The sequence below is a fragment of the Spermophilus citellus genome, assembly GCF_964194105.1.
Source record: "Spermophilus citellus genome assembly, chromosome: 9".
Taxonomy (NCBI): Eukaryota; Metazoa; Chordata; class Mammalia; order Rodentia; family Sciuridae; genus Spermophilus; species Spermophilus citellus.
In genome coordinates this window covers 102,071,859-102,095,995 of record NC_138191.1, presented here as the reverse complement: position 1 = coordinate 102,095,995, position 24,137 = coordinate 102,071,859, and the positions used below count along the sequence as shown (strand labels likewise).

At 49.7% G+C, this 24,137-nt stretch overlaps 1 protein-coding gene across 1 annotated transcript; it reads left to right on the top strand.

The window, feature by feature from the left end:
• Nucleotides 1–454: 454 nt before the first annotated feature.
• Nucleotides 455–23,125, top strand: SLC5A9 (solute carrier family 5 member 9; the record flags this gene model as incomplete). The annotated part of the gene is made up of 14 exons (XM_081308589.1): nucleotides 455–601; nucleotides 2,376–2,447; nucleotides 5,820–5,924; nucleotides 6,226–6,390; nucleotides 7,543–7,648; nucleotides 8,439–8,519; nucleotides 8,909–9,114; nucleotides 9,315–9,450; nucleotides 9,936–10,043; nucleotides 11,885–12,035; nucleotides 14,181–14,349; nucleotides 15,969–16,184; nucleotides 19,419–19,590; nucleotides 22,917–23,125. The coding sequence occupies exons 1-14, from the start codon at nucleotides 461–463 to the stop codon at nucleotides 23,123–23,125; spliced, it is 2,037 nt and encodes a 678-aa protein (XP_081164715.1). The 5' UTR covers nucleotides 455–460.
• Between the last annotated feature and the right edge of the window lie 1,012 nt (nucleotides 23,126–24,137).

Here is a 24,137-nt window from a genome sequence, read left to right as displayed (position 1 = left end):
CCACTGGGTAGAGGAAACTCGCATCAAACAGATGATTTAGAAAGCTGGATTCCAGTCCCAGCTCTGGCTTTACCTCCCTAGGCCTCAGTTTCCCCTCCACAGAGAGGGAGCTTGAACACCTTGATTTCTGAAGTCCCTTCAAGCTCTTGGGATCTGTGACTCTGCTCCTTTCCCCTCCCGCTCCTGCTCCTGCCCCTCTGAGGGTAATGAGGGTGCATGTGCATGTGTGTGTGTACCTGTGTGTGCATCTGCAGGGGCAACAGGGAAAGGGAGGGAGGGCAGGAGTCCTACAGGGATGGGGGGAAGTTGAGAGTAATTTATGTGCCAGCTTCAGAGCTTTCTCCAAGGCTAATGGAGCCTGGGGCTGATTAATTATTAAAGGAAAGGAATTAATCCAGGAGCGCCTCAAAGTCCAGCCAGCTGGGGACTGATTGTGGCAGACGAGCAAGAGCTGGCAGCAATGGGGCCCGGAGCTTCAGGGAACCTGCTCAGGACGGAGAGAGCTCCGCGCTCAGCACTGGGCCCTGAAGTTAGCCTGCATGCCTACGACATTGGGGTGGTGGTCACCTACTTTGTCTTTGTCACTGCTGTGGGGATCTGGGTAAGTGGGGCCTGAGGCCAGGGCCTGGGAAGGGAGGTGGGAGCTGGAGGCAGAGGTGGGCAGAAGGAAGCGGATCACAGAGCCAGAGGAAACTGAGATGGAACTGACTTCAGGAATCGTCCTCCCCGACCTAACCTTCCATGGGAGGGAACTGAGGCCCAGAGAGCACTGTGGCCTGCCAGAGGGCACTCAGTGAGCCAGAGGCTGGCCAGGCCTGGAGCCCCTATGACCATCTCCCTTTCTGTATGCATCTGACACTTTTGGTCCTAACATCCCTGACCACTCTGAGCCTCACTCCTGCCTTCTCCAACTCAAAGACGTTCAATGTGGAGAAAATCTGACTGCTAGCCCTCTCTCAGTCCTGTTAATATCTGGGTCAAAGAGCTGGAGCTCATGTATTCTAAAGGGCACCAAACATATTCCAAGTCCCTCTGTTCTCCATTGATCCCAGGAGTCGTGGCCCTGGACAGGACCTGGCTTTGATGTCAGGAAGCCCTGAGCTCAAGCCCCAACTCCAGCAATCAGAGTCACATGACCCTGGGAATCTAGAAGCCGCTGTGATCTTCGGTTGTCTAATGTGAACATGGAAAGTAAGATCAAGGCTGTAGAAAGTTGTGATCATTCAGTGACAGGACACATCTAAGCACTTGGCATGGTGCCTGGCTGCTAACGTCACCATAACACTCTGCAGAGAGGCCAGCATCTTAAGACAGCTGCCAGGCAGACTCTGATCCAAGTCCCATTTAATCACTGCTTGGCCTGTATCGAGGTCAGGAACACTTTCTGAGCTTCAGTCCCCTCCCCTGTAAGGGGAGGTGACAGTCCCTGCCTCCCAGAGCTGGTGCAAGAAGAAGTAAGTAGGCAGGTGCTCAGTGGCTTGTGGGAGGTGGCCAGAGGGAGAAGTGCCAATCCTACTATGGGCTGGACAAGCTGTTTCCTGCCCGGCGCTGCTTTTTCTCATCTGTGAAATGAATTTTTGTCCCTCCTATGGCCTCCAGGAAGATCAGAAGTGAATGTCCAAGCAAAAGCTTAACAAGCACAAGGCCCTCTAGTCACTAATTTCTTCCCCCTTTTCCTTCTTACCTTCAAGGATTTCTCAAATCTCAGACCTAGTCAGAGAACTGCTGCCCTCTGCATTGGAGTACATGCTTTGAGTTCACCCTTCTCTGCCCGCTGCATTGGCCTAGGGTCCCCAGAGAACAGGCTTGCACTCCTCGCTCCCCTTCATTCTTCAGAGCATGGCTCCAAACAGGCTAGCCACCTACTGGTTCCCACCATGGTCCCGATGGACTTCAGACCAGGCCAAGGGAATCCCCCAAACAGAGCCCATCATCCTGACGAAAGCCCAGAATCCCAGTCAGACTGGGTGGAATGGCTGCCCCCTCTCTGGTGTGGGAGACCACGTGGGAGGAGAGGAGAGGCCATCACTATGCACCAGAGGCTGAGATTCCAAACCATGTCCTAAAGGAAGACACTGGGGGGAGGGAAGGGGGGGGACACTGATTACCAATGGGCACACCTGCACAGCATTGGCCATTCATGAAGACCTTGGACACCCTTTACTCCTCTGCTCTTCACACCAGATCTGGGGGAAGGTACCAAGTTTCACAGAGAGGAAGCAGCTCTCCTCAAAATGCACAACTTAAAATGGCAAAATCTGCCAGCACTCAGCCCTGCCTCACGTCTCACCCTCCACATCCCCTCAGTGCCTGGGTGGATGACAGAGGCTAGGAGAAGTGCAGGAAGTCTTTGTCTCTTGCTGTTTCCTTTCCAGTCATCCATCCGTGCAAGCCGAGGGACCATTGGGGGCTATTTCCTGGCGGGAAGATCCATGAGCTGGTGGCCGGTGAGTGGACCTTTCTCCCTTCCCTCTCCATGTGGAGGCTCAACTTCCCTCCTTCCCCCACCAACCACAGGCTCCTCTCTGCCTCTCTCCCTGGGCCAAGGGAACAGCTTCCCACTCCAATCCATCCAGCAAACAAGTGACCTTGCTACCTAGGACAAGTGTCCCGTGGACACCTCCTAGATTTGGCACCAGGGCTTTCGAGAGCTCAGAGGAAGCCCCTGAACTGCAGGCAGTGGCATGGACTAGAGGGAGAAGTAGGAAAAAACTGGGGGAGGGGGAGGTGACACATCAGCTTATAGCAAAGAACAGGCAAATGAGGAGAATCAGCAGAAATCCCAGCCACCTCAAGAAATCAATCTCCAAACCGTCACAAAATCCCCAATCTCTCCCATCAACCCACCAGCATTTCCACCTGTCCTCAGAACTAACTTCCTCCTCCAAGAATGGGAAGGAGGGAGGTCAGCCCTGCCCCAGAAATCTAACAGGAGAGTCATCAGCTGGGTGGAAACAGAAGCCGTCTACACACCCAGGCATGTCCCACTCACACTCACACCCTCACACTCATGCCCTCACACTCACATACTGACAATCACACACTCAGTCACACTCTCACACATGCACTCCTATCCCTGCTCACACATTCACACTCTCCCAATACCACACTCAGACTCACACGCACAGCCCCAGCCACCTTCCCACCTGTCTGGGTTCTCACCACTTTCCCTACCCACCACTAGGCACTGAGAGTGGAGGAAATCCAGCAGGGTGCAGGGCTCTCTGGTAAGCATGGGTATCTGAGGCAGGAAGAACCAGAGGCAGGGACTTCTCAAGCTGTCTAGAATCTCCAGGCGGTGGGGGTGTTGAGGGCCTGGAAGCTCACAGGGACAGGAACAGGTCACTGGAGCTGCCAGCCACACCCACATTAGGAGAAAGAAAAGCCCTTGAAGTGGTTCTGCTCAGTCAGTGTCCCCTAATCACAGCCCTGGAAAGAAGTCAGGCCAAGACGAAAGCAGGACAGTAGGCTCCTCTGACAGGGTCGGGAGAGGGCCTAGGAACCCAGGCTGACTGTCCATTTGCTTGCAGAGGGCAGAGCTCTGGGTCCTTCTGTGGACATGAGGAAACCCCAGGCTCCGAGCAGCAGGGTCCCTGTATGCCCCCCCACACTGTGTGGGACCCATGGGGAAAAGAGGATGTGCTGCCCAGGGCTGTGAACTGTGCCTCTTGCACCAAGACCTGGGTTCAGCTTGAGGATGGGCTCACAACCACCCCTCAGGGCAGGAAGGTCTGTCTACTATTGCTGGAGCTATGTGTCTGGCTGTCCACTGGGTCCTGAGACTGTGCTCCAGGAAAGGCAGATGGCTAGAAAGCTAGGAGCTGAAGGAGCAGCAGCCATCCCTCCTCTAGAGACTCAAATGCCCTCCTCCCCTTGCCTTCCCCATGACCTTGCCCAGGTCTCCTGAGTGGGGTGAGGTGGACAAGCCTCACCACTCAAGGGAGACACTCTTCCTCTAAAGCAGGGGGCCCAGTGCTCTCTGCTCTGGTTAGTGGTCCAGCCCCGCCCTGTCAGCACCCCTGGGCCACCTGAGAGTGAGAATGAGTATGTGTGAGTGCATGTCTATGCATGTTTGTGTGTGCGTGGAGTGCATGAGTTATGCACATGTGTGTGCATGAGGGTGAGTGACTGTGTGAAAATACATGTGAGTACATCATGTGTGTGGAAGTGAAGTGCATATGTAAGTGTGCATGTAAGAATGAGGGCACATGTCTATAAGGTGTGTGCATGTGTGAGCCTGAATATATTCATGTGCGTGTGCACATGTTTGTAGTATATATGTGTGTGCACATATGTAGTGGGTTTGAGTGTGCGCGTGTGAGCGTATGAATACAAGTGTGTGCACATGTGTGTTTGTGCATCTCTGTGTGTGCGTGTGACTGTATGCACACATATTGGGGTGGAGGCAGCTCAGGGGCCTCAGCAACATAGGGCCACCCGTCTGTCTCCATGCCTTTACCCTGCTCTGCCACCTCATCTCTGAATTTCTCAATCCTTTTCCTTTCCTAGCACCTCTGGGAACAAGTGTTGGAAAGAGGTGAGTGTCCAGATTTTATAGCTGAAGAAGACAAGGTTTTATGAAAGAAAGTAATTTTGTTAAGGTGACATGGGGTATAAAACTGGAGCCTAGCTCTTCCCTCCAGCTCCCAGTCCTGTCCCTAGTGTCTCCTCAGTCCTCCTCTCAGGCCTCAGAGGCCCTCCCTCTGCCCCCAACCCCTCCCAGTCCTGGATCCCATCCAGTAATAAGACATAACATTGAGCAAATGTTTATTAGGTGGCAAGCACCATTTGTCTAATGGTCACAGGAGCCAGAAAGCCAGGATTTGAATTTTCATTTGGTCATGTACTATTAGTTCTGGGACTTGAGCAACTTACCTATCTGTGCTTCAGTTCCCTCATCAGTAAAATGGGGGTAATAACTGTGTTAATTAGTTGTGTGTTATCGTAACAAATACTAGAAGTAAATAACTTATAAAAAAAATGTTTATTAGTTCCCACCTTATGACCAGGGAGCAAAAGAGAAAGAAGAGGAGACTAGGGTCCCATAATTCCCTTCAAGGGTATGTTCCCAGTGACCAAACACCCCCTACTGAGCCAGCCTTCTTAAAGATTCCACCACTGTCAAATAATGCCCCATGCTAGGGACACATGAACCTCTGGGGGATATTTATTTGAACCCCAGTAATAATAGTAACCATGTTACTGGGTTGTCATGAGGATTAAATGAGTGACTGTATACATAGAAGCACCAACTGCTCTGATGATTGGCATCATCAGTATCACTATTGTGGCTTCTGCCGCCTTAGAGGAACTGGCTGGCCTCCTGGAGAAAGAGGAACTCAGCCCAGAGGCTGGCCTGGCCTGTGCTCAGTATCTCGCCCCTCTGTCTGTCTGGCCTGGCCCTGGAGTTGGCAGGAGCTAAGGGCGTGGCAGGGCCTCCCAACCTCCTGGGGGGATTCCGTGGCCTTTGCTGCCTCCTTCTCCCTGGACATCCTTAGGCTGGTGGCCCCAGGGCAGAGCATTGCCCTTCCTGTACGGGCCTACTTCCCTGGCTTCCCTTCTTCCTACTTTGCCACATATTCACTGGGTAACTTGGAGCCAATGACTTCATTTTTCCTGACTTAGTTCTTTCTTCTGTGAATTGGGGAGATTAAAACCCTCCCTCCAGGTTATTATGGAGATAACTGTATCAGGACATGAGAAGTGTCCAGTGTGGTGCCCAACAAATATAGCTTTGCACCTCCTCCTCTCTGCTCATGGTCCTGATGTCAGATTGTTTGGCATTAGCCCTGACCCTTGACCTCATCTGTGCCTTGCAGATCGGAGCATCTCTGATGTCCAGCAATGTGGGAAGCGGCTTGTTCATCGGTCTGGCCGGGACAGGGGCTGCTGGAGGCCTTGCTGTGGGAGGCTTTGAGTGGAATGTAAGAAGCTGACCTGGATGGTCCAGGATAATGAGGGTCTGAAACTCCCTCCATCCCTGGCCTTAGGGAAGCCTTAGAGGTGCTTAGAAGTTTGCATGATAAATTGAGAAGCCATTTTATAGATGAGAAAATCAAGGCCTGGAAGAGGCAGAGGGACTCAACTGAGGTCTGGGAGGGCTGGGTTTGGGCCCCAGGTCTTCTCCCTCCCTGCTCAGGGCTCTCCCACTGCACACACTGCCTCTGGGTAGGAGGCTGCCCTCCACCTTCCTTCACCATCTGGACCTTCTCCCCACTCTCCCAGGCAACCTGCCTGCTCCTGGCCCTCGGCTGGATCTTTGTCCCCGTGTACATCGCAGCTGGTGTGGTCACGATGCCTCAGTACCTGAAGAAAAGGTTCGGGGGCCAGAGGATCCAGATTTACATGTCCGTCTTGTCTCTCATCCTCTACATCTTCACCAAGATATCGGTGGGTACCACTCAGGAGCCCAGCCTGACCCTGAAACTGCTGATTGAGGGACTTCTGAATGCAGTGCCGTGGACTTGATGCAGAGAGGGAACCGACCATTACAGACTGGATGGAAGGAAGGGAGGGATGGGAGGAAGGAAGGGAGGGATGGGAGGAAGAAAGGAAAGAATGACAATGGAGAGACAGAAGGAAGTAAGGACCCCTGTAACCTATGTGCTCCCCCAGATAAAGAGATGAGTGATAAATATTTGCAGTGAATGGCAGCCCCAACCATCAAAGAACTCACAGTCTAGAGTTTATCCATTCATTTATCCTTTCATTAACTGATTCTTCATTCAGAAATTAACTCTTCATTAATTGCCTAGAATGCGAACTCAGGAAACAAACCAGACAGGTCAAATGATGAACCCAAGTTAACATAGAAGGCCAGTCATCCTGGAAGTGGAACTAAAGTTTGAGTCCCATGACCCAGTCCAGGTCCTTCTACTCTGTCATGGTGTAGACCTATGGTGCGCTCATAAGGCATGGGATGTAGTCAGCAAGCCTGGACTAATAGCAAATAAATCATTCAGTTGCCAGGTCCAGGGCTGAAAACTCCTTAAGGCCCCTCTTCCACCAATCCTGCCAGCTTAGGCACAGCTGCCCCCCTCAAGTCCCCCAATAAACCCAAACATGTAGGTTTTCCAGAACTCATGACCACCAGCACTAGGACTCCTGCCACACTGAGTCACCTGTGGGTTCATCCAGCAGCCACGAGCACCTCTGTTCTATCAGGGAGCATCAGCAACCTGCTAAGTTCCTACTCTCTCCTCCTAAATATCCTCTTCTTCTCCTTCCCTAGCTCCCACCCTCACTTCCTCAATTTCCACTTCATTCCTTATCATTCCCTTCATGGCCAACAGATCCGTCTATCAGCCAACTAAGTTTTTCTTAGTTGCAAAGCTTTACGCAGAACTCCTTTGCTTTAAAGTCTCCACAGTTCCCAGTATCCACAAGATCAAGCCATACTCCTTGCTGTGGAGCTTCAGGCTCACCTTCATTGTGCAGTGAAGGTTGAGGGTGCCCCATGTGCTGAACTGGTAGGTGGCATACACACAGCAGCCATAACAAGGGCCTCAGGTGGCTTTGACTTGTGGTCCTGGTTCTCTACAGACTGACATCTTCTCCGGAGCCCTCTTCATCCAGATTGCCATGGGTTGGAACCTCTATCTCTCCACGGTGATTCTGCTGGTGGTGACAGCTATCTACACCATTGCAGGTAAGGCAGAGAGGTCCTATGAGTGTGCAGAGACTGAGAGACACAGAGAGAAAGAGAGAGGGTCAGAGGACACAGAAAATCGATCCTGAGAGAATGAAAAAGAGGAAGAGACAGAGACAAAAAGAGGCTGAGACAGAGATGTGGGATAAGAGGAAAACCCAGAGGAACAGAATGAATCACACAGGAAGAGGGGCTAAAAGGGAAAGAAATAGGGAAACAGAGCCAGGCAGATAGCCCAGGAGAGATGATAAGACTGAAAAGACCGCCTATGTCAGGAAGCAGGGTACAGACGAAGGAACTCTTGCTGGACCAGAGTCACCATGAACTGTCCCCACCTCTCCTGTTTCCCCCAAAGCATCTCACACATGGCTGTGCACCCTGGGACACTGCATAGGACAAACTGACTTATGGCTAAGTTTGCCTTGAAAGACAGGAGGCATTGGGATGGGAGTTGGGAGGGAAAGGAGAATGCATTCCTGGAAGAGCTAACAGCACAAGGAGGAATGGAAGGAATAGTAACAGCAATAGTAAAGGAAGCTATGGCATCCTGGCCACAGTCAGACACGGCCAGGTGCAGCAAAACTCCACATAAACACATGTGACCAGCCTCCATCCTCCCAGGGTGGGATGGAGGGGAGCTTTAGGTGCAGGGAAAGGCAGGTGGCCAGAGTCCACTGTCCACAGGGTCTGTGTCTTCTTGGGTCTCCCCAGCATTGCCAAGCACAGGCAAGGCACCTAGAGAAGATCCCCCTGTTGGTGCTGACTAATGAGGCTTTTCCTTGGTCCTCAGGGGGCCTCACAGCAGTGATCTACACGGATGCTCTGCAGACAGTAATCATGGTTGGGGGAGCCCTGGCCCTTATGTTTCTGGGTAAGGAAGAGGTCCCAATACATCCTATCTTCACCCTTATATTTTTCTCTGATCTGTCTTTGTCATTAGCACACCTTGCTTAGAACTTTCCAGAGCATGGACCCATATCCTCTTGCTAATCCAGAGCTCTCAAAAACGCAGGATTCTTTCTACTCCAAACCAGGGATCTTGAGCCTGAAATCCCATCTCCCTTCCTGCTTCCAATCCTCATGTTAGTTCCAACCCAGGCTCATCTTCATTGTGCAATGAAGGTTGAGGGTGTCCCCATGTGCTGAACTGGTAGGTGGCATACCCACAGCAGCCTTAAGGTATGTTATAGATCTGGGAGCTGCAAGCATAAGCTTAGTGGGGGCTCAGGACTATTTCTTCCACTGTGTCTCTCCCCACAGGTTTTCAGGAGGTGGGCTGGTACCCAGGCCTACAGCAGCAGTACATGGAGGCCATCCCCAATGTCACAGTGCCCAATACCACCTGTCACCTCCCACGGCCTGATGCTTTCCATATGCTTCGGGACCCTGTGAGTGGAGACATCCCATGGCCAGGTCTCATTTTTGGGCTCACAGTGCTGGCCACCTGGTGTTGGTGCACAGACCAGGTAAGGGTCCCCACAGGGCTTGGCCTGGCCCATCAGGGATTGGGATGGATTCCTGCAGAAAAACCAGGTGCCTGGATGCATAGAGATCTGGACCTCATTCTGGGGCTGAGTCAGGGCAGTGACCAGTGTCAGGGCTCACCTGTGGCTGAGCTGAGCCCCTCCCCATTGTGAGCAACCCACCCCCATTGCTGCCATTTCAGGTCATTGTGCAGAGGTCTCTATCTGCCAAGAATCTGTCCCATGCCAAGGGAGGCTCAGTACTGGGGGGCTACCTGAAGATCCTCCCCATGTTCTTCATTGTCATGCCTGGCATGATCAGCCGGGCCCTGTACCCAGGTAAGAGCTCGTGCTGCTTTTGGGGCTTTGGGATACAATTTGCAAGGGGTTTTCAGAGAAGGTGCTCCTAGGTAAGGTGGGGCCAGAGCAAGAATTAGAAAGCATTTTCTACTCAGATTGCAGAGTAAGCATTTTAGGTTTTGTGGGCCAAACATGTAATAAGTACTTCAGCAGATGAAATTTGTATCTGAATACCATTTTTATATCCTGTGTTCCCTTTTTATGGGAATTAAAACCAATTAAGGTATTCTTAGCCCCTTCCAAGGATATTTGCCTTCATCAATATGTAAGACCTAAAATACAAAGGATTGAAATGTTGTACCTGGGCAAGAAATTTTCAAGAAACCAGACATCACTTGCCCCTTACCTTCTAGACAAGGTCTAGAAGTTTCCAGTGAATACTTATAGTGTCATGAAGCAAACAGTGGGCTGACCTTGTGAGGCACAAGATCCCACAACTCCAACTGCCATCCCTTCTTCTTCAGATGAGGTGGGCTGCGTGGACCCTGACATCTGCCAAAGAGTCTGTGGGGCCCGAGTGGGATGTTCCAATATTGCCTACCCCAAGCTGGTCATGGGTCTCATGCCCATTGGTGAGTCCTGTCTCCCTGCTCTCCATCCCAACCTGTGAGCCTCCTCCAATCTCTACTGCCCAGGAGGAATTGCCCTTCAAATGGATGGGAAGAGGGGAAAGAAGATCCAACTCTGCACCCCATTCTCTAATACACACACACACACACACACACACGCACGCACATGCACACGCACACTTCCACAAGTATCTGTAACACACCTGCCCTGTGCCCTGGTGTTGGAATGCAGAGATAAAAGAAAGGCAGGTCTCTGCTCTCAGGCTTTATGCAGTCTCCAGGTTACTTGGACTCACCAGGGTACAGTATAAGGTCACCAGTGTGGCAACCCAGTGGGACAAAGGGAACCCTAAAGAGCCATAGACCCAGCCTTGGGGGAGTGTCAGGAAGGACTCCCCAGGGAAGAAAATGGAGTTGAACTTCAAGGACTACCTCAGGCAAAGGTGGGGAGATGTGACAAATGTTGTAGGGAGAAGAGATTGCTCAAGCAAATGTCCAGCGGGAGGAGAGAGAGTGTGGTCTGAACCAAAAGGAGCCCAGCGTGGACTCGCCAGGGAGAAATGTCATGGCCAGGTGAGCTCTGCAGCCTGTCCTTTTCTCTGAAGGCAACGGAGGGGACTGTAAACCAGAGTATGAATGGCTGGATTTGTGCTTTAGAAGGTCCACTCTCTGTGGAGGATTCAGTATGGAGACAGGCTCTGGGGAGGCAGGGAGATGTCAGTGAGGTGTCTTCGGTGATCCAGGTAAGTATCACCAATTACTTAACCAAAGCAGAGGTTTTGGAGACAGAGAGAAGCCATTTAAAGACATTGGTGAGATAGAATCGGCAGGACTTGATGTATTTCAGGAAAAAGAAAGACAGAGGAAATCAAAGAGGACTCCCAGGTCTTGTCTTTAGAAAGTGGATTAATAATGACAGTGCGACCTGGAAGGCAATCGATGTGTAGTTATTCCCTCCCTCTGGTAAAATGAGAAGTAAAGAAGTAGCGGAGGTGGTGGGAGGCCCAGCTAGGTCAGCAGCCAAGGAGGGACTGATGGATGGAGAGGGGCAAACGGAGCAGAGGTGTCTCGTGGGAGAACTCTTATTGCCCAAGAGGAGAGCAGAGGCCCAGAGTTTGGAACCTTGAGTCAAAGTCACCTGTGAGTCTTACAGAACGTGATTAAATACATGGACTTTGGGGCAAAGAGTCCTGAGGTGGGATCAGGGCTGGGAATTCATTTCCTCAAGAGATAAGCAGTCCAGAAGCTTATCAGAGGGTCAGTAGGTGACCCTCTCTCTGTTCAAGTGGGGAAAAAAAGTAAAGGGCCCCCAAAGAGTGAGGGAGTAGTCCAAAGAGCATCCATTTAGTTGGTTACTTGTGGAGTCAGGAAACAAACCTAGGCTTCTACTTCCCAGGCTGGGAGTTAGCCCACCACCACAATATGTTCACAGAAAACACTTTTTTAAAAAAAAGTAAAAACACTATAAACAAACAAATAATTATAAACATTCACCTTCCCCGCCCCCACTCATAGGAACCCGATAGCTGTTTACAGCTGTGAAACCCAGACTGAGACATTGAAGCTACAGAGAACCTTAAAGATCACCAAGTCTTACACACATCTTTTAAGGAGACCAAGGCTCAGGGAGGGCAGATGAGTCACCTGCAGAAGCAGAGCCTGGCCAGAACCGGGACTCTGGCATCATGGGCCTCCTGATTCCATATCTGTACTAGATGGGAACATCACCATTGGCTTTCCTATCACATCCCCACCCCAGACTCTTGGCTCTGACACTGCTGCAGCCTCCATGATCGACAGAGCCCTTACCGGCCAGCTATCCACTCCTGCTCATCTCTCCACAGGTATGCGGGGCCTGATGATTGCTGTGATCATGGCGGCCCTCATGAGCTCGCTCACCTCCATCTTCAACAGCAGCAGCACCCTGTTCACCATCGACGTGTGGCAGCGCTTCCGTAGGAAGGCAACCGAGCAGGAGCTGATGGTAGTGGGCAGGTGCGCGGGTCCTTCCTTCCATCCTCCCAGAGCACCCCCTTTCTGTAGGAGGTTGTCTGGGTCTGGGCCCTGGACAGGCGGCCAGAGCACTAGGTTCTAGGGCTGACTTTCTATGGGACCTCAGGTAAGTCCCCCTCCATCTCTGGACCACTCCTCCCCTTCCAGAATAATGGAGACTTTCGCATTTAGACTTTCTCTTGGAATGGATCAACAGGGTAATTGAGAGAGGATGACAGAGCACTTGCGAAAGGAAAAGCAAACTGTGTAAATGGGAGGAAGTTCAGCAAGCATTCACCCTCTGGGGTCTTTCAGACCAACTCTGGCTCTCATCTCCAGGTAACTGGAATGCTATGAATCTAATCATCAGTCTCACCCTGAACACCACCAGGTGTCATACCCACACTAGGATGAGTCATGTGGTCCTGGCTTCAGGGTGCCCACAGTTTAATGAGAATGACAGAAACACAGATAACAGAGTGAGATATCTGCATCAAGGGAAAGTTGTTCATAGGAAAGTTGTCTTCACGTGATGCAGAGCCTTGAATAGCATGCTAGAGAATTTGAACTTATCTTGTTGGAATCAGTTTGTGCTTTTAAAGGCATAACTTGATGGATGATTTTATCTAGTTCTTAATAGGATGGGGATTTATAGTCTGTATAAGGTTAAGGGTCCTTTTTTGAAATCTCTGCTTCAAAATTTAAGGTTCCCCAACCAGGACTTCTGGAGTAAAGGGTGTTCCCCTCTTTGGTGGGTAGGCACATAGGTACTTGAGCTTCGACATCTTGCTCCTGCCTTTGACTCCCTGTTCTTTCCACCTGGATGCCTTCTGCCCAATGGAGTTCTGGCCCTAGCACAGGAAGTAATCATTGCCGGATCTGAGGGTAGGGCAGAGGAAGGGCATAAGCAACAGGGAGGCCACTCTGGTAGCCATTGCTTTAGTGCGGCCTGAGAGAGGGAAAATGGGAGGAAAAGGAAAGAGGACCATATGTGCTCAGAGACCTTCCACAAGTGTCCCTTTATCTTTTGCCCACCAACTGCCTAGTTTTGCTGAAATTTATTTAATTCATCAGTGGAATGTGGGCACCATCTCCTGGTCATATGTATTATTACATCCAGTACATCCAAAAAAATGTTTTTTCAACTTGTTTGCACATCTACAAAGTTATTCATCAAGAATGCTTTGGGGCCACGCACAGTGGCACACGCCTGTAATCCCAGCTTATCAGGAGGCTGAGGCAGGAGGGTCAAGAGTTCAAAGCCAGCCTCAGCAAAAGCGAGGTGCTAAGCAACTCAGTGAGAACCTGTCTCTAAATAAAATACAAAATAGGGCTGGGGATGTGGTTCAGTGGTTGACTGTCCCTGAGTTCAATCCTGGTACTGCCCTCCACAAAAAAGAATGCTTTGGGGACTTAGGACTGAGTGAGAATTAATCAAGGGGGAGTCGGGAGAAAAAGAAAAAGGTGAAGTTCTTGCCTTAATCTTAGTGCCAATGTAAAGGAGAGAGTGAGGTTAGAGTTGAAGAAGTCTGAAGAAGGGAGAAGTTCTTGGAGGCTGAAGTCATCCTGGAGAAGGGAGCTATTCTGCACAGGGGCTGGAATGCAAAGAGCAGGAAAGGTGTGCTAAACAGAGCCCAGAGGCCTTTGACTGGGGTAGGTGGTGGGTAGAAGGCATGAAGTATTCCTTAAACAGTGGGTGAATGACATGACCTAAAAGGCATCAAGCCAGGCACCAATGGCACATGCCTATAGTCCTAATGACTCAGGAGGCTGAGGGAGGAGGATTGCAAGTTCAAGCTCAGCCTCAGCAACTTAGAGAGACCATGTCTCAAAACAAAAAAATGGTTGGGGATATACCTTAGTGGTAAAGTGCTCCAGGGTTCAATCCCAAGTGTCAAAAATAAACTTAAAAATAAAAGACATCCAATATGCAAGTGCTGAGATTTTACAAATCTGAGTCTCTTGGTTTCTGAAACTCTGATTTAAGGAATTTTCAGTCTAAATTCCTGCGACTTAGTATTTGAGATCCTGATCTAACCTCCTCTGATCCCCTCTCTTCTCCCGTCCTGGTGTCTGTGTATCACCTTCACCTGCTGCAGGTCACGCCCACCCGAGTGTGCCTCACAGCACCCTGTGCTCTCCCTGCAGGCTGTTTGTGGTGTTCCTGGTTGTCATCAGCATCCTCTGGATCCCCATCATCCAGAGCTCCAACAGTGGGCAGCTCTTTGACTACATCCAGGCTGTCACCAGCTACCTGGCTCCACCCATCACTGCTCTCTTCCTGCTGGCCATCTTCTGCAAGAGGGTCACAGAGCCTGTGAGTGCAGTCCTCCTCTCTCTTCCTGTACAGCAGAGGGTCTAGAGTCCTGTCTGTCAATCTGCTGGTTTCTGGGACCTTGGACAAACACATGGGCCTTCTAGGTTTCCATGTCTCTGAACATAGCTCCAGGTCTAGATTCATTTGTCCACTCCACAGTTATCAAGCTGGTTATGACAGTTCCAGAGATGTCATGGTTTACAAGGTTCACAGAGGTCTGTCCTCACGGGGCCAATTCACAGAGGTTATAGAGATTAATGCTCCCTGCTAGCAATTGTCCACAAAAGGAAGAGATGCCACCACAAACTGCTACTATATAAAGACAAAGCACAGAAGGACCAGAATCCATGGGAGGATCCACACACAGAAGGGGAGGCAGCCTCCACCAGGATCAGGGCAGGGTACACTGACACCGTCACTGTGAGTTGGACTGAAAGAAGTAGAGATTTTTTGAATGGTCAACAAACAAGTACATGAGAACAGAGAGAACTTTACAATTAAGAACTCAACTCAAGGTGGACAGGAGGCCAGCTGTAGGATGTACATAAGCAAACATAATAAAGCACAATGACTGTTGGGAGACAGAAGTGCACAAGCTCTTAACCAATGGGACTCCTGGGAGGAGGGTAGGGAAGACTTCCTGGAGGAGGTGACAGAGTTGAGACCTGAAGGATGAATGGGAGGGGATGAGCATTCTGGACATGCCTGCACATCACGTGTGTCACTGCACTAAAATCTAATAGTGGCTGAGGGAAGCTAGAGGTATTGGAATTAGAACCTTGAGTACTCCCTGGGGTAGCCTAGAAGAGTCAGGCCCAAGTCTGCTGGCTGTGCCACGGGACATCATGGACATGACTCCACAAGACCAACGTGAGAGCTGAAGTTCACCGCGAAGGAGATCATAGAGACCCCTCCCCAGGTGGCCTGTGTAAACAAGGCGTCTGCTGTCGGCAAAGGTCTCACCTTGCTGACAACCGTGGTGCACAGCAGGACCAGTTGAAATTCTGGGTGTTTCTGTTCATTCCAGAGTTTTCAAGTCAGGATTAATGTCTCATTTTAAAAACATACATCATCTGACTCTTTCATACTTGGAACAGGTACAGGTTAAGGACAAATGGAATTATAATAAATGAGTGGTACCAGAGTTTTTCTTGGAAAAAAAAAAGAGAAAAAGAGGAAGGAAATCTCTCTTCTGATTTCTGATTTGTCATATTGTCAGTTGGGAAGGGGTTACTAGTGTTCCTGGCCTATTACAAAAGCGCATCCTATTCTGTTTGATGACTGGCCATCTATTACTTAGAACCTACCAATTTCTCTTTTCATAGAGCACAGAGGAACACTCCAAGCCAGCAAGGTGGAGGCATTGGTTCAGAGCCATTCAACATGGAGCCCCAGTTGACATCGTAGTCCAGCTTTGAAGGCCCTAGCCTGTTCCGTACACTGCTCTTCCTGCCTTTTAAGTCAGGACAAAGTCTCAGCATTAATGGGGAACTCGCTAAGATGGACTCTAATAAGCCAGTGGGAGACAGATTTAGAAACACAGCAGCTTTTAGGTTCCGAGGTCCCCCTCTCTTGCTTCTCCAATGTCACCCCTGCCCCTGTCTGCCCCCTCTCCACAGGGAGCCTTCTGGGGCCTCATGTTTGGCCTGGGAGTGGGGCTTGTGCGCATGATCCTGGAGTTCTCATATCCAGCCCCAGGATGCGGTGAGGTGGACAGGAGGCCAGCCGTGCTGAAGGACTTCCACTACCTGTACTTTGCCCTCCTTCTCTGTGGACTCACTGCCATCGTTATTGTCACCATCAGCCTCTGTACAACCCCCATCCCTGAGGAAAAGGTAAGTATTGTGCTTATACTGAGCCCCCCCCCCCCCCGAAATGCTTCCCTGTTTCCTATCACCTGGAATGTGCTGGTTTTCACCTTGATAGGTTATGGTCTCCCCGGCTGCCATATAGATGTCTTTGGGAGCGGGGAACTCATAGGGTTGTGAATTTCCAAGAGAGAAGTAACTCGTCCGATTCAAAAATTACTCAGTGAGTACATTCTATGTGCCAGGCACTGTGCTGGGGTTATAGAGATTAATGCTCCCTGCTAGCAATTGTCCACAAGAGGAAGAGATGCCACCACAAACTGCTACTATATAAAGACAAAGCACAGAAGGACCAGAATCCATGGGAGGATCCACACACAGAAGGGGAGGCAGCCTCCACCAGGATCAGGGCAGGGTACACCGACACCGTCACTGTGAGTTGGACTGAAAGGAGTAGAGATTTTTTGAATGGTCAACAAACAAGTACATGAGAACAGAGAGAGCTTTACAATTAAGAACTCAACTCAAAATCCTCAACTCTTCCAAGCTGACTGATTGGCCAGTCCTGGAACATGGATGACCAGTCTTTGGGGCCTTTTCCCCCTAGAGTCTGTGCTAGTTTGCTAAGGCTATTGACCCCAACATCACAGACTGGGTGGCTTACACAACAGAATTTTTCCTAGTGTTCTGTAGGTTGGAAACCTGAGACCAAGATGACAGCAGAGTTGCAACTCCTCTTCATGGCTTGTAGATGACGTCTTTTCCCTTCTTCACATGGTCATCCCTGAGTCTGTCTGTGACTTTACCTCCTCTTTAAGAACACCAGTCACATATTACCTCATTTTACTTTAATTGCCTCTTTAAAGCCCCTACCTCCAAGTGCAGTTTTTATGGTTGGGATCTGAAGTGTTTCCAAAAAGATAATGTGTTGAAGGCTTGGTCCGTGATGCAGCAGTATTCAGAGGTGGGGCTTGTGGGAAGTGATTGGATCATGAGGGCTCTGACCTCACCAGGGCATCAGTCCAGTGACAGCTGATTGGAGCTGGTGGAAACAGTAGGCAGGTGAGGCACCGTAGGAGGAAGTAGGTCCATGAGACCATGCCCTTGGGGCCAATATCTTATCCCTGGCTCCTCCCCCCACCTGCTGTCCCTCTCTCCTTTCTGGCTGCTGTGAGCTGAGCAGCTTTCCTCCATTATACACTTCTGCCATGATGTTGTATCATGGATCCAACCAAGCAAGGATTGAAACCTCTGAAACAATGAGCCCAGATAAATCTTTCCTCCTCCAAACTGTCTTTTTTTTTTTTTTTTTTTTTAGGTACTGGCCATAGCAATGAAAAACTAATAAATTATGTTAGCAGTGGTCAGATCATGAAATACTGGGGTTCAGACTTTAACATATGAATTTTCAACCAATGACAGAGCCCATGCCAGAATTTGGTACCTGAGACATTGGGTGGAAATCACAACTGACACAATCACCTGTAAGGTGATTCATTGATTTATGTGTGTGTGGTATAGGGAATTGAATCCAGGAGTGGTCTACCCCTGCACTACCTCATAGGTCAGTTTTAAATCTTATTTCGAGGGTCTTGCTAAGTTGCTCAGGACCTAAGTTACTGAAGCTGGCCTCAAACTTGAGCTTCTCCTGCCTCAGTCCCTGAGTCACTAAGATTACAGACATGTGCCACCATACGCCAGGCCTGTATGGCGCTTTAGAGTTTGCATGGCAACTTCACACTGTTGGTTTCTGTGAGCCTTACAAACAAGCAGGACTCTCACAGATGAGCCTTAGAGAGGGACTCCTCCTGAGCTCCCTCCAGAAGCCGCCTGTCACTGAGTCTTCTCCTTTGTTTGCCTTTGTGCTCTTCATGCTCAAGTCCTTCCCCACTGAGAATCTCTCCCTGGATCCTACAGGTACTTCTCCCTCCCTCTCTTTCCTCCTGGTTTTTCTTTTCCTTTTTTTTTTTAATCCCCGCCCTTCTGATCACTTTTCTACTTCTTCATGGGCTTTTCTTTCTGCCCATAACCATTATTTTTCCTTAGGAACCCATTTGTGGCCTACAATAGAATTTTCACTCTGTGATATCCCTGTGTTATGAATTCAACCACTTTCTACAGTTCAGTTCTCTATCTCCAAGCCGAAACCCTTCTCCCAAGGTTCAAACCCCCACACTCAACTGGTTCCTGGTGACATAAAGTGTCTTCATTTACAGGCTCCTAGTGACACACAGTGTAAGATTTATTATGAGATGTGGACAAAGAAGCTGCCCATAGAGAGGCACCTGGGGGCCTGGTGCTGCAGGGGAAGGAGGAAGCTGGGAGCACAGCAGGAATAAATGGCTGAACAAGCGAACAGAGCTCCCCACAGGGGAAGAGCCTGGTTGGAAAGGAGGTGGTTCTGAACGTAGGGGTCCAACACCACTGGTGTCAGCCAGATAACCTGCTGTGCATGTCTGCTGGGCCACTGAAGAGGGAGAAAAAGGAACACCACCAGGGCCATCCAGGGGACATAAGGGTTTTTTCTCCTCACTGAACTTCTCCTCCTGGAAGTTCTACATATTCTTCAAGCTCAGCTTCATATTCATGTGTGCACTCCCCCTTTCTCTCTCTCCCCCCCGCACCACATCTCTCACCAGCATGAAAATTTGATCCTGTTCTGTGTCCTTTATCCCTGAGGAGGAATAAGACCCATTTGATCATCCAAGACAGGAACCCACAGGCCCAAGGCAGCTCCCTCCTCTCTCCCTCATCTGACTCCTTCAATAGGTCACCACATCCTGAAGAATTTACCTCCCTAACATCCCTTAGGACCGCTCCCTCCTATCCAATACCACAGGAAAACAAGATTTCTTGTTTCACTTTTGGAACAGCTTCTAGCCCCTTCAATTTACTCCAAGAGATCTTTAGAAATCTCAGAACTTTCACATGGCCTACAAGGAGCTGAGGCTGTTGTTTATTAAATATCAACTCCTCAGCCTGACCTCTGAAGCCTTTTATGATCAGGCTCCTGCCTCCCTGACCAACCTGAGTTCCATGAGGCCAGGTCCATGTCTGATTCTGGTCTGTCTGCCTGCACCCAGCACAGACCTGCTGGAGGGTGTGCTCAGATCTAAAGGGGCAGCCAGGGCTAAACCAGGCTCCTGACCCTCAGTCCCGGCCTTGTTCCTCTGAGGGCCTCCCATGAATGGAGCCTCTTTCTCTGCATCTGGACTTCCCTCCAAAGGCACTGACTCCTGATGGCATATCCTTTCCCTCCAGCTTGTTCGTCTGACCTGGTGGACAAGGAATTGCACCCACCCTGAGCTGGAGAAGGAGGCCTGTGAGAATGAGGAGGACAGCACACCAGGGCTGGCAGAGGGGGCAGCTGGGGAGTGCCCTGCAGGAGGCAGAGCAGCAGGGGACCTGATGGAGGAATTGGAGCAGGTTGGAGGTAGGCTGAGGGCATGCTAGGGATGTGCTTCACAGAGGAACAATGGGGACAGATGCCATGTCATGGGCCTCCAAGGCCCCTCTTGGGAGGTCACTGGGGATGGGGTCTCTGAGGGAGCCCAATAAATATCATCTTCTTCCCTTCCTTTGTGACCATTAAACTATTTGAGAAAGAAGTCAGATTAGTAAGATAGATGGGACCAAACCATTGCCCTCATTAATGACAGAGTGTACATGGCAAGATTTGGTTTATATCCACGGGGAGGTGTGGTCCCTGATATTGAACTCCAGCATTAGACCCGAGGTGCTCTCTGGTCCAAGAAGACCTAATCAAATAGCCCAGCCCACCCTGTGAAGGAGAGTTGTACAACCAAGTGTGCCCTCTTGTCCTTCCCAAATCTGCAAACAGGAAGGTCCTTTCACCTCCCTAGGTTGAAGAAATATATGGCAGAAAATCAAAAAGAGTTCTACACCTACTGATGAGTTCTTTTTTTTTTTTTTTTTGAGTGGAAGGGAATGTCAGCCATGGCAAAGAAACCCTGCCCTGTCCCCACCACCACTTATTTATTTCCCACTGGGTTTAGCACTTCAGTCACATGAAGGCATGACTGTCCCTGGTAGGAGGAGAGCAGCCACATGCCCATATAGTTGTGTCTGTCTGCATGAGTTGCCCCAGAACAATCCCCTCCTGGGGCGGCAGGGGATGGAGGGTGTCTCCTTAAAATGGGCTTATAAACTGTGCCGCCCAGAGGTCCTGAAGTGTTCTAGAATAGTACATTAATTTCAATTGTTGTAAGACAAAATGCAACTGTCTTAGACAAATTGCAGCTTTCTCCTTCCTGTGGTGAGATTAAATAATATTAAGACATTCTTATGATAGAAGGACATTATTGAGATTTCTCAACGATAATATTCCCAAGGAAGATTTCAAAATCAAAAAAGTTATATCAGTCTGCAAGGTAACATCCAAAAAGCAATCTGTCTTGTTCTTATGAATTAAAAATTCAATGAAATTTAAGTCCTAAGTTTATCTCCTGCCTTACTCAGAGGACATCCCAGTGCCTGGATGGAGTTGGGGTTCCTTGGCAGCTGCTTTCCATTGGATTTTCATGGTTCTGTCAGGCCTCAGACAATGTCTTAGTTCTATACCAGCCTAACTTCCCATAATTCTGGCAAGTTTAAAAGCATAGACAAGATTACCAAAGCATCATTTGGTTGGCAATGCTCTGCCATTGGTTCTTGGGCTTTTGTCAGGTTCAGAGGGCCTTGTGCTGTCCCTGAGGCCCAAGCAAGCTCCTATGTTTCTTGAGGCCTTCAATCTGGAGAAATACCCACTTTCCCAGAATTAATCAAAAGCTCTAGATCCCCACCAAAGCTAAGGTTCAAAGCTTCTTGCCCAAGCCGCAGCAGTTAAACATCAACGACCCACTATAAAAAGCTGTCTATAAAGCCAGAAAATCCTTTACAAACCCCCACCATGAAAACACACATGGACTCACTTCATAAAGAACCACCAAAAATCAAAGCCAAACCTCTTGGTCTTAGTGGTTGATCCAAATACTTCAGGTGTATTTTTCTTGGCAAAATGCAGTTCCTTGTCTCTTTTTCAAGTTTGTGGCCAATGCACCAGATGTTGGGGTCTCAAAATCACCTCCCCACATCATTGAAAGGACTAGGTCCTCTCCCCTAAAAGGCTTCTGTTATGGGAAGACCCTCTTGCAAGGAGGAGCCCTGCATAAGTGCGGCAGCTCCCAGGAGGAGGAGGAGAAGGGAAGGCGAAGAAGCCATAAAACATCTCCCAGAGAGAGCGAGGAGGAGGCAGCCTGTACTGCCTGCAGCTAAAACCCAGACCAGGCAGACCAGACCCTCGCACTCCCTGGATGGCCTCCAGGCCCAGGGCAGAGCATCTCTGGAGAGCAGACAGGAATGAATGCCTACGCCCTGTGGATGGCCACTCCAACAGGAGGAAGAGAAGGCTCTGAGACAGCCACAACATCCAAGGAGAGAAACCCATGCACCTCCACACAGGCCACTGGGGAGGAATCAGGAGGAAGCAGCCCCCGCAGAAAGGCCCACGGGCAGGTGTAGGCCAGGCAGCTTCATTTTGAGTCAAAAATAGAAATTTAAAGGGCAGTGAATAGATCTAAAAGAAGTATATACATCCCAGGTTGGTTTTTGCACGCTGTTTAGTAACTACTTAGATGAAGTGGACTTTTTGGGTCTGTGAATTCACACACGAAACCCTGTGTTTCATCTACCTCAGGGACCACAGAGAAAATCAAAGGAGAGAGAATATGGGCCAGCTAGTAAAAAGCCCAGCACCAACAAAATGTTGAATTCATCTTGTTCTTAGTGTAGCTCTGCAGCTGTGTGACCTTAAACAGGTCTCTTCCCTTTCCTGAGCACTTTTTCACCTTTATACAATGAAGGAGACAGGCCAGATGGCATCCAGGCCCCTGGTGTCTCTGACACTCTGTGGTTACAATAAACTCTCCAAGTACCCCATCCCAAAGCCATTGGATAATGAAGTGCTCATTCCCAGTGTTCTTTGCCATCTCCATGAAAGCCTTTTTATATTACTTTTATACGGTATACGTTCAAAAGATTTACTTTCTTTGTTTCTTTTAAACTTAGGTGTTTTTTTTTTTAATAAACTGTGCTAGTTTTAGTCTCTGAGTGGGCCCTCTGAAAACTGGAGGGGGGCCTTGTGCATTTCCAACATTATATTCCCCAGAGCCTCTTCTCCCTAACCAGCTCTGGTACCTTTTTAAAGTGTTGCCAAATCTCCATTTTCATTCCATGCCCAAAAATACGGGGCATATGTCACTGATGCATTTGGGGGAGAAAGTACCAGCAGCTTAGAGGAGTGGAGTGGATTACATAGGCCTCACAATCTGCTGAGGCTGAGCTGGCCCTGGAGCCAAGAGTTCCTGGCCTCCCATGTAGTACCTGTGCCTGTCTGTCCTCACAGCAGGGGCAGCAGTCTGTCTGGCTCAAATGCTTCCTCCTTCCTTTAGAAGATTATGTTCTCTGACCTCATTCTGGACTCACACTCTGATTCGGGGTGAACTGTGTTGTTCCCCCACCTTAACACACCACCCCCCTGCAAAAAAGATGCTTCAGCATCATGAATGGATGTTGTGGCCAAGGCCAGAGCTCAGCTGAGATCCCAACTCAGCGTAGCCTGTGGTTTGCACAAAGGGCCCCTCCCCACTTTCAGGGCACCCACCCACTCCTTCAGCTTCTCACCATCTCCCACCCCCACTCTCATCATTTGCTTGCCTCCCTCCACCCTGCTCCCCTTCCCCTCTGGCCTTCTCCTCCCAGCCCCACACAGGTCCTGGGGAAAGCTGCTCTGGGGCTGGTTCTGTGGGCTCTCCAGGGTCCCTGAGCAAGCTCTGAGCCCAGCAGAGAAGGCTGCACTAGAGCAGAAACTGACCAGCATCGAGGAGGAGCCATTGTGGAGAAGCGTCTGCAACATCAACGCCATCCTCCTACTGTCCATCAACATCTTCCTCTGGGGTTATTTTGCATAACTTCACAGACCTGGCTTTGGCCAAGACAGATTCAACACAGAGACAGGCTCTCCTCTCACCTGCTGTCAAACTGGAGGCCATAGAGCTGAAGCCACAGGAACCCCTGAAGAGAATCTAATCCAACTTCGCTTGGCAAGTGGGGAAACGGAGGCTCAGAGAGAACACTGGGTTTGCCCAGGGCCAGATAGCAGGATTCAGTGTGTTTCCGGACTCTTGCTCTCTTTCCATTACACTGTCTCATTCCTACCTCAAAATCAACATGTCCACCCTCTTGTTGAGTCTACTCAGGAATCTTCTGTATGTAAGTCTTGAGGTTAGAAAAGTGGAAAATACAAGTGGAGTACTAGCAACGAATTTGCAAAAAGTCAAGTGTCCTTTCACCATACCTTTTTCTTTTCCCTGTCTAGAGCCCCTATGTCTCTGTCTATTCTCAACCCCTGGTAATCTATTTGAAACCTGAGTCTACTAAGAAGGGCTTTATATTTCCATTGGTGGCTCCACAGTTGTGGCTGTCAGATCCAAAGGAGTGAGGGGTGAGGGTGGAATTTAAACATGATGACAGATGGCTCTGGAGCAGGGAGCTCTTGGAGAAGGGACTTGTCTTGGCATTATCACAATTCATCTCACTCCTACACTCAAACCTAACCCTGCACAGTTTCCATGGCTGCTTCAAGGAACTTAAAGTCCAGTTGGAGGGAGGTGATGTATTGAAAGATGGCGAATCAAGAGACGCTGCTGTGTACCTCGAGGTAGCCCTCAGGGGCAGCACACAGCCCAGAAGCCACCATCTGTGAACCTCTGAACCTCTCCCTTTGCCTAACTAGCCTGGAAAATACCTGACTTGCTTAAGTGCCCCTTCTCCAGGAAACTGCCCTAACACCCCAGTCAAGATTGTCCTCATACTGTCACAACCCCTGGACCTGCTTCTATCTGGGCACTGGTCACACTGATTGGTGATGTCTCCCTCCTTGATGGTGCACTCCAAGGATAGGGGCCAATGGCTATGCCCAAA